The sequence below is a fragment of the Ananas comosus genome, linkage group 17 (genome assembly GCF_001540865.1).
Source record: "Ananas comosus cultivar F153 linkage group 17, ASM154086v1, whole genome shotgun sequence".
Taxonomy (NCBI): Eukaryota; Viridiplantae; Streptophyta; class Magnoliopsida; order Poales; family Bromeliaceae; genus Ananas; species Ananas comosus.
Genome location: NC_033637.1, coordinates 7,931,728 through 7,942,732, shown reverse-complemented (window position 1 = coordinate 7,942,732; position 11,005 = coordinate 7,931,728). Strand labels below are relative to the sequence as shown.

The 11,005-nt window shown below is 41.8% G+C and overlaps 1 protein-coding gene across 1 annotated transcript in view; it reads left to right on the top strand.

Annotated features, from left to right (window-relative positions):
• Positions 2,987-11,005, top strand: part of LOC109722898 (spidroin-1-like) — a 16,813-nt gene continuing 8,794 nt past the window's right edge. Inside the window, exon 1 of the mRNA XM_020251075.1 lies at positions 2,987-3,107. Within this exon, the coding sequence (XP_020106664.1) occupies positions 2,987-3,107 (121 nt within the window). The remainder of the gene's footprint in view (positions 3,108-11,005) is intronic.

The following is an 11,005-nucleotide window of genomic DNA, read 5'->3' as shown; positions in this document are numbered from 1 at the left end:
CCTTTTGGAAGCTGTTTCCCACATGAAAACTCTTTTCTTTTAAAACGCGCTGCCACGAGGGGTAGAAAATCATTTTTTTTTATTTCACAAATTCCACAAATCCCTTTATTACATTCATGAAAACCCACATTTTCAAATGTAATAAAAATACTGAACCATATAAACTATCTTAGCTATATCAACACAATAGTAAGAGTAAAAACTAAACCGAATAACCTGGGTCGGAAGCTCTATCGACCGCTACGAACGTGCCTCACATCTCGTCTCGTCTCTCACCGCTCGCAATACCTGAAAAATGGTGGGGGAGGTGAGAACATGTAAACATGTCTCCCCTCCTCCCAGTGGGTATCGCAAGACGATGAACGCGAGGAGTACTCACCGGATCAGGAAGAGCTAAACAACAATACGGGTCAGTAGAAATACAGTAGCAATAATAATGAATGAAAGAGACATATATATGAAAGAAGTACAACTACCGCTACTGAAATGAACAACTGAATGTACTCACGTAACAAGACTATAGTAGCAAGACAATATAACGAAAGAACTAAAGGTATACAAGCGACAACCGCTACTATAGTTATATGCGTCAACCGGACGAGAAGTCCAAAAATACCCAATCTAAACCACCGTGACGGTCTAAGGACCTCAGGCAAAAGCCACTACCTGCTCACACCTGGCATGTAACCCTAGCACAAAGAGAACACCGCTGGGCTCACGGATCGGATGTACGACCATTTTTTCGGAAAAGAACACCCTCCTGCGGGGGATCAATCCGCTGGTGTACGTGAAATGTACTCGAGTTGTGGCGATCAATGCAGATATGATCAATAGCCAACCGTCGGCAACCAACCGACAATCACCGCCCCTCGGGGCTAACCGACCAAAAGGTCATCCAACTGTAAGGAAGTACAAGAACCGACCACTCAAGTCAACTAGGATGTAACAACTCAACATCCTCTCAAAGATATGCAAATACTGCTCAATGAGTCAACTAAACTATAAATGCAAGAACTGACCAATAGGTCTCAAGAGTGTATCAATATAATCTGGAACTATCGTCAGCCACAAGCCGACAATCCTACCCCTCAGGGTACACCGACCTCATAGGTCATCGAACGACAGAAGTCAAGGAGCCGACCGACTAGATCACCGATCTCACAAGAAATCACGAAACCGCTCTACTCTAAACATGATACAGGATATGCAGAATAGCTAAGTAGAGCAACAAGGAAACATGGTATAACTACTCTACTCCTACTCAGGATACTAATCATGCAAACAGCGAGTAGAGTAAGATGTAAACAATAGGGGTGCAAGGCTCAATATACTATACTACGCAATAGTAATAATAGGAGAATAGGGATAGAAGGATATCACCGAGCGTGCACCACTGTACCGACTTCGGATCGAAGTACCCACTTGTAAGGATGTCGTGTCTGTCTCCTGACTGCAAAAGAATGTCGACAAGACCTATAGAGGGTCCACCGGGTTAGTATATAACCCCCAACTAATAACCACAGTATCCACAACCCCACAAACAATTTCACGAAGATCGGTTTCCCAATACCGATTACCGTAACGCGCCGGAAGTCCTGAAAACCACACCGGGACGCCGTCGGGACCCACTAAGCGTCCCGAAACTCACCGACTCGTGCCACGAGTCACCTGCTGCCCCAAAACACTCCAATTTGGATGTTTTGGCAGCAAACACAAGATAACACCACTACACAATTATCGCCGGATAATTGTACGAATTCGGGTTCCCAAAAGTGTCTATTTCGACACCGGAACCCACAATCGCTCACCCATCATCACCGAACCCACAAAATGATGATGGTAACCAGCCAACAAGGCTCAGTAATAATTTACAGGATAACCAAACCATGTCGGAAGAAATCCGAACCGAAACCGTGTTCTTTCAGCTAATTTCGCCGAAAAACGCGCCGGAATCAACTCCTCGATTTCCGCGAAGGCTATCGGATCATGGACAATCAGTCCAGAGGTCACCACACACACCAACGCACTGCCCACAGTAGCCACAAGGCGCATAATTGCACAAAAACCCCTGTATTTACATAAAATCCTAATACTTTATGTAAATCGGGCGATAACATAGCTCGTTCACGCAAACTAAGGACTACCAAGGTCCGCCGAGACACGAACTGACAGGTCTTGACATACCGGAGGCCATGCTCATGATATGGAGCACAATGGCTCACTGTGGGAAGCGCGGGAGCAACCCGAAGGTTCAGCGAACAGCGCGCGGTCGGAAAAGATCGCGCCAAACAAGGCTAACCGGGCACTGTTGATCCAAAGTGAGGTGAGCACTGTGATCAGCACTGGCCATCGATCATCGTGCTCACCTCCGGAGGCATCAGAACAGCCTCGGATCGCCAAAACATTGATCCCAAATCGAAACAATGCGCAGAATAGCAGAAGCTTTACTTACCGGCCAGGGTAGGGCTAGGGCTAGCCGGCAATGGCCGGACGGCGGGAGCTCCGGCCGGGGACGAGCGCAGCCGGTCGGTGGAGTCCAGGGCAGGTGCTGGCCAGCGGCGGGAGGCGGCGGCGACGACGGGCATTAATGCCCTAGCTTCCCAAACCCGTGGAGAGCAAGGGCCCAGTCCGGCCAGTAGAGGGCTCCGGCGGCGGGATCGCCGGTGGTGGGCGAGTGCGGCCAACCCAGAAGAGGGGGTGCTCAGGCCGGTCGGCGGCGGATAGCGGCGGCGGCGGTGCTGGAGCAACCCGAGCCCTCGCGGGCTCGGCTCAGGCTCACAGGGTGGCGGCGGCCACGGCGGCGACCGGGGAAGCTCCAAGACGACGACAACGGGTTGCCGGAGGCCGGGGGAGGGTCGGGGGTGGCGGCAACCGACGGAGATAATCGCCGGGGTCGGGCTTGCTGTTAGAGGTGGAGCCCGAGGGTGTGGGTTCACCCAGTTTGCAGCACAAGTGGGGGGGGTGAAGGGTGATGAAGCAAGGAACAATGGAGGAGGTGGAGGAGCAGCCAGCTCCGGCGGCCGGCGGCGTGCTCACGTGGCCGGGGCGCGCGCGGGGAGAGCAGGGGAACGTGAGGGAGGCAGTTAAGGAAGAGGAGGGGACCAAGGGTTAGGGTTTCACATGAAAACCCTAGCTCTTTAGCTTTAAACAAGTTGACAAATTGTAATTTAGTCCACTCCTGTTCATTCCTTTCAACTTAGTCCATGCCCATACATGTATTATGCGAGTACGCACCTCGACGTTCGAAATCTCGCGAAGCGGCACATAAAATGTCGCGACTTTCGCGAAAATACCGTTTTGCCCTCACCGACCTCTCCTCGATCAATGCGCGATCTCCGCAGATTCGTCCGTCAGATTTGCGAACGGATCGCACCAGTGCGATCAGCACGATGGAGACAACAAATTCACGATTTCGTTTCGCCTCGATCCTTCGTGGATTCGCGACGAAATCCGATCCATCTCTCCAACAGAAGAACTACGCACAAATACATATAAAACATGTATTTTCGGATTTTCTCGAAATCCGTGCGTCAAACTCAAAATCCGTCAGCGCCATCGGTTCTAGAATAACCAAACTGTTCGAAACGAGCTATTGGACTGCTATGAACGGAATCCGATACGCACCAGAAGCCAACTTCGCACCGTGGCTTCTCCGGAAAATCGAGTTACTATTCACTTTAAGTGAAACTTAAAGATCGCGTAACTTCTCCGTTCTAACTCGTTTTCTTCTGAAACTTGATGAGTGCTTTTGTAATTAAATTACACACAAAAACATCGTCAACAGAGAGTTTAGCTGCACTGCCAAAATCTCAGTCCTTACATTATATTCAGAATTCTAAACTTAGAATCTACAATTCATAATACAAATTCATATAAAATGTTGCTTATGACAATCATATTAAAACAAAAGGAACAATTGCACAAAAGAGGGCCAGATAAAGTCTCGAAAGTTAAGATATGTAGTATCCGAAGCAAACCATATAATTGAAGACAACAACAAATTATATTAGATGGTAAAACAAATTAGGACTATAAAAACTTTATGAGAAGCTATATTTTTCTATCTGAGATACATTGCAAAAGCAAATAAGGCTGTTTTGACAGTAAGCTGAGCAAAAATTAATGCTTCCATGGTTGCATACTTTGTAATAAAAGATCGCCACCGCAAAGTTGGCCCAGGTGTGCTGCAAATAACGATGGATTTTATGAAGTGGACTGTCATACATGGCGAGGGTTACGTCAAATAGGAAGACAAAATTTTAGGGAAGAGACCTCACCATCCTAAATTGAGCACCAAATTATCAAAAAAAAAAAAAAACCTAAAATATCAACGCAAATTAGGTTTAATTTTAGTGAAAATTGGGGATTTGAGGGTCATACGATGGGATTGAGCGATTTGAAGGAGGAGGATGCCGATTGCTGGGGCGAAGAGGTCGAGCTTCGCGGCGGAGCTCGCTATGGCGATCCATAGGAATAACTGGGAGCAAGAAGTGGCAGGAAGAGCATGTAAGAAATCTCAAGTGTAACACACATGCACTAATTTTTAAGAAATTAGAATACGAAAAAGGCAAACCTTAGAAAGTATCAAAACATCAGTAAATAGTAAGCAAGCTTTGTACTCTCTATTATTATTCAAACTATGAGCAAATGGCGGAGAAAAGAATTCTAACTCATAAAAAAGGAAGGCAAAGAAGCTTGCAAAATACTATTGATAAAATGCTTTGAAAGCAAAGATAGGTAATGAACATAAACATATGTTAACTAAGGAAAGTAGATAAATGCAGACAACATTAGTAAACAAAAATTATAAAAAATACTAGTATCAAATATATAAGAATAACAATAATAATAATAATAATAATAATAATCATAATAATAATAATAATAATATAATATAATATATATATATATATATATATATATATACAAACAACAGAAAATAAATTATAGAAACTGTGAGTACAATAGTAAACAAATCCCTTTCTTAAGTGTAGGGGGAAAAAAAGAGAACTTAAAAGAATAGAGGCTCAGGTAATATCACAATAAGCAACAAAAAAAGCAGGAAAAATTTAACCAGAATTAGTAGCTTAGGCGAGAAATAAAAAACTTAAGAGATGGTTGCCGATAAAATGAATGCTTGAAAAAAAGATGAAAAGTTCTATACTAAATCAGCATGTGGAAACCAAACCAAACAGTATACATGAATGAGTGTAGAAATGAATAAATATAGGCTGCTCAGACTCCCCTGGCCATCGAGCATTATTAAATTAGCACCGAAGCCTTCTTGATTAATAGTTTTGACTGAGTTAGAGTCCATATGCATGTCGAAACTGTCCTTAGTACAAATGAGAGCAATTGGTTGCCCACGAAGTAGGCCATCCAAAGTTTCCTCATCACCAATCAAGAAGGCTCGGACCCCTATCAATTATCGCAATTATCGCAACCATCTGAGATTCAAGGGGAAGGTCATCATAGCATGGGACAAACGAAGGGTAAGCAAAGACCCGAAAAATAGAAGGGTCAAATTCTAGTGACACTCAAGTCATCACAGCATGGCTAAAAAAGAGGCATAAGCAAAATATCCGAAAAGTGGAGCAAAGAACCCACAGCCAGCAGGAAAGCGCAAGAAACCTGCAGAAACAAAAAAAAAAAAAGGACTTGCGGATNGCAGGAAAGCGCAAGAGACCTGCAGAAACAAAAAAAAAAAGGACTTGCGGATTCCAGAGCATACCACTGCTAGCTTCCAAAAAAAAGGGCTGAAGGAAAAGTAAGGAGAGAGTTTTACCTGGACAAAATCTCAAAACAATGATGTAAAATAACCAAGTATTCAAAGGATACTGGAGCAAAAAGAAATCAAATGAATGTAAAAGCAAACAAAAACACAGAGTTTCAACAAATCAATGACAGAAATGCGGCTTTGGAAAATCCCAAAAGCGAAAAAAAACATGGAACAAATATTTGCAAAGGACAGAAGAGCAAAAAGGAATAAGGCAAAGGAATAAAGCAATGACAAACATGCAGTTTCCAAAATTCCAAATAGTGAAAAAAGTTAACCGAAATCTTGAAGTTCCTTAGTAAATCAGGCTGTGGAAATGACACCAAAGTGCATACACCGGCTTGAAGTAGCTTCGTCACATTCGGGAGCCATTAAACTTTTGTTGACATGTAATCCTTCTGCGTTTGATTATATGGGTTTTCATATGCCTAGCCCAGAGGCTATATCAAGAAAGTGGAGAATAAATATTGTAAATCTTATAAAATTCTTGAACCCAAGTTTTCTCTTTTGGATATTTTGATAGATATTCACCATTGTACCTCAGAGTTAAGTTCTGAATTAGGAAAACCCGAAGGAGAAAGTATTACACATGTAATTCCTACTTTAGATTCCTCACAAAGATCTTTAAATGGTCCTCCATATATGGCTGAAATTTGTAGAAAGAATTCAACCGTAAAAGGGAAGAAGAAGATACAAACTGAAGTTCTCCAAGACAATTGTAGTAGTTTGATGTTGATTCCACAACCACAAATCGAACCTGGAAATGGGACCTCGGTATGATGTCATTGATATAACAAAAGGCAAAGAAACAGTTAAAACATCTATCAAAAGCGAACTAAACACTAAGCAATACCCGCCATTGGGTGAAGAAAGAGTTAAAGTATCTATAAAAAGCGGACTAAATATTGAGCAATACCCACCATTGTTCCACTACATACCGCAAAATCTTCCTCATCAAAATGCCTATATCAATCTATCAATGGTTCAGATTGGAGATGAAGATTGATGTGCTAACTGCTTTGATAATTGCTTAGAATCCAAACTTCCTTGTGCATGTGCAAAGGTAACCGACAGCGAGTTTGCATATACGAAAGATGGATTGCTCAATAAGCATTTTCTGGATTCATGCATTCTAATGCGCTGCAAATAAATAAATATACTCTGCTCAGACTCCCCTGGCTATCGAACAATATTATATTAGTGCCGAAACCTTCGTGCTTAGTAGTGCTTATTGAGTTGGAACCTATATGCACAACAAAATTATTCCGAGAACAAATGAGAGCAACCGGTTGCCTACGAAGTAGGCCATCCAAAAGTACCCTCGCTACTAGCCAAAAAGGATTGGGTCTCTGTCAATTACCGCAACAATTTGATATTTGAAGGGAAAGTCATCAGAGAAGAGGTTTTATTGGAGGAATTGAAGCATTAAAAAAAAAGGAACACCAACATCTCTTTCAATAGAGCAGGATAAACTTTACCTTAAGCAACTTGGCAAACTTTATGTAGAATTTTGGCATTCTAATTTTGTCTGACTTTGTTTTGATTTTATCATAATTTGATTCTGCCGTCGTCTAGGTTGTAGGAAGATTCAAGAATTGTGATCCCTGACTACAAATTTTAAAAATTTAAATTAAAATAACTACCAGTAAGATCTACAATCCAAAATAAATTACAAATATAGCATTGCTCAATGTAAATGTCGGTAAAAATGTATAGAACTGACCTGAAGCATGAGCCATTTCGCGGAGCGCCCTGCGATCGCCTTGGCATTTCGTCGAACAGGGTGCGAGCGCTAGGGAGAGGGTATGATTTAAGTCACAGCATACATAGAATAAGTGGGAAATGTGCATCATATATGCTTCTTTCTCTAAAAGCACACATTCGGCATTTCGTCGAATAGGGCACGAGCGCTAGGGAGAGGTTATCATTTAAGTCACAGCATACACAGAATAAGTGGGAAATGTGCATCATATATGCTTCTTTCTCTAAAAGCACACATCTAAATACCTGACTTGAAGTAACAAATGCTGATTTGTAGAACTCCGCTTATTAGAGCAATGCGGAGAACTTTACCCCCTTTTTTGGCTATCAACAACTTCACTGCTCAGTGCTTGGTTTTCGCTTTGTGTTTCGGTTTCTTCATCATCATCATAGTGCAATGCGCATGGTGAGTGCAATAGTCGCTCACGCTTCCCAAAACAGCCCTGTGAAGAAGACACATGTAATGCAGGTTAGTGCCAACATCCTTTTACAGTTGTAATCTTCATTGGGTGATCATCATGATCGTATCTATAAAAAACATCTACAAAGAATGTTTGCCAAATACCCTAATGCAAATCAGACCATAATTCCGAAATTCAAACTTTTATATGCACCAAGCACTTTACTGTGATTCTGAATCATGCTTTCTAATTTCTGAATTTAGAATTCGGCTAGAGAATTTAGAATTCAGCCAGAGAATTGAGAACTCAAGTAGGCAATCCGGAATTCCACAAAGAATTGAAGGGAAACAAATATTCTTTGCTCAGATTCTCCATGAAATCGAACATTATTAGTTTGGAACCGAAGTCTCATTAGTTAGTAGTGCTAGTTGTATAAGAACTGCAAGCATATCAGTACAAATAAGAGGGACTGGTTGCTTATAGAATAGGCCATCCAAAGTATCCAATAAGAAACGAAGGAGGGTTGCGCCCCTCTCAATTCCCACAATTATTTGATATTCAAGGAGGAGAGCATCATAGCATGGGAATTTAGGATTAAGCTTTGCAATTTGGAATTCTATGAAGAATATAAGGAAAATAAATATCCTTTGTCTAGAGTTCGTTTTCTGAATTCAGAACCCAGATTTCATAACCTGGAAAGCAAACTCATATGTATTGTTTCATATAAAAAGGAAGCTGGTGCAAAATTAAGAAACCTTTTTCTTTACCTACTCTTACTCTGATAGTGCAATTCAGATTCTACAAACCTGACTTAGGAATACAGGATCCTACTAGGCAATTGGGAATTCAGATGGGCAATACAGAGAAGGCAGTTCTATGGAATTTCCAGGCAGCAGAATTCAGCAAGATAATTTAGAATTCAGCTAGCCAACTTAGATTCCAAATACACAGGATCCTACTAGGCAATTGGGAATTCAGATGGGTAATACAGAGAAGGCAGTTCTATGGAATTTCCAGGCAGCAGAATTCAGCAAGATAATTTAGAATTCAGCTAGCCAACTTAGATTCCAAATAAATGCAGCATACAGTAAGGGTGAAAGATCGGTAGTTCGCATGTTACAAAATCTCAGCAAGATAATTTAGAATTCAGCTAGACAACTTAGATTCCAAATAAATGCAGCATACAGTTAGGGTGAAAGATCGGCACTTCGCATGTTATAAAATCTCGAGTCAGAATTAAACTGCAATGCTGACAGCCAAAAGCAAAGCACGTAAATTCTCAGACGAAAATGGGACAAAAATTATTGACTCGCTAAATTCGAACCTTGCCAACACGAAGCAAATCGATGCGTATGGAAAGCATGCAAGACTTGATAGAGGAGGTATCTATTTACTATGCAATTTTACAAAACCGAGGTAATCGATACCAATGCAATTAATCAAAATCCCACACAAAAATCTTAAGAGGGAAAAAAAGATAGAAAACAAATCCAGTGAGGATAAATTTTTTTTACTAAACAGCTGAAGAAGTCACACAAAACGTTAAAAAAGCTCAACTTGATAACCGGAGATAAAACTGTCCATTAAGGATATAGAAAGCTTAACGAAACAGGAAGGAAATTTGCATAAGTGCGCTAAATACGAATTGTGCTAAATACGGATTGTGAATTTGCATAAGCGTGCTCAACAGGAAGGAAACCTGAAGCTTTTGCAACTAACAAATAATCACAAATAGTGCTAAATACGGATTGTGAATTGTACATTTTTAATTTTTCACGTTTTAAGCCTCGAATTGTCAAACCTGAAAGGCTGCTGATGTAAACCACAATTCAGAATTCGAAATTCAGAATTCGAATTTCTGATCCACAATTTTTCATGTGTAATTCTAACATGTGAGAAGCTAGAGAAATGAATTCTAGAATACTGCTGTCAGAATTCAGTATTCTGAATTCGTACCTTGTGTATGGGGCAAAAATCTTTGTGCGATTCAAACAACGTATCTGAACTCGCTACTGTTATACACAGCAAACAGTTTGATGCAATTCTAAATTCGAAAACCTCAATATTGAATGGAGCATTTAGTTAGATAAGGGAGAATTCAGGTAGACAATTTAGAATTCAAGCAGACAATTAAGAATTCCATCACGATCAGACATATATATGTAATGGAATAACATTTACCACCATCCCCCGTGCCGCACCCCACCTCTCCAATGCCCGCGAAGCGTCCTGCGATCACCTCGGCATTTCGTGGAACAGGGCGCGAGCGCTAGGGAGAGGGCGCGGGGGCCTGCGAGCTCCTCCGATCGAGATCGGGAAGAGGTCGGACAGAGATAAGAGGCGGGATCAGGGAGAGAGAGATCTCCAGGAGCTGCAGATCTAGAATGGGGCGGCATGGGGCGACAAGGAAAGGAGGTGGGGATAGGGGTGCGAGAGGCATAGTGCGACAATCGTCCGCAATTTGCGGGCTTTGTGGGTCCAGAGGGGGCATGAATCGGGGGTGAGAGAGAGAGGGAATCGAAGGTGCGTGATAGAGAACGGAAGAAACGGGGCGAATAACACGTCGGCCACAGATTGCCAGGTGCGCCCGACCCGCACCCGACCCGCGCCCGTGCCCGCTGCTGCCGCCCGCCCGCTGCACCCTCCAGCCCGCACTGGGAAAAAAAAATAGTAGGGCCACCGAAGCCCCCGCAAAATGCGAGGAGGCTTCAAAGGGGCGCGAGAAAGGAGGGGCGCTGAGGAGGCGACACGTAGGACACAAGAGAACTCAAAAATTATTATTTCTATAGATTATTATATATTATTATTATTCTCGACAAAGAAAATATATTTTAAAATTATTTATAATAAGTTCTAAATTATGTTTGAATCTTGTTTGTTTGTTGTTGAAAAATATTCTTTATAATGTTTGAATGTTTATATTGAAGTAAAATATTGGATTGATTAAAATTAAGCAAAATAACAATTCTTCTTGTGGATAGACTAATAAAATATAATCCAGGATTGTAGGGTTTGTCAACCTTTTTTATTTTAGTTTTTTTTTTTTTTTTTTTTTTTTTTTTTTTTT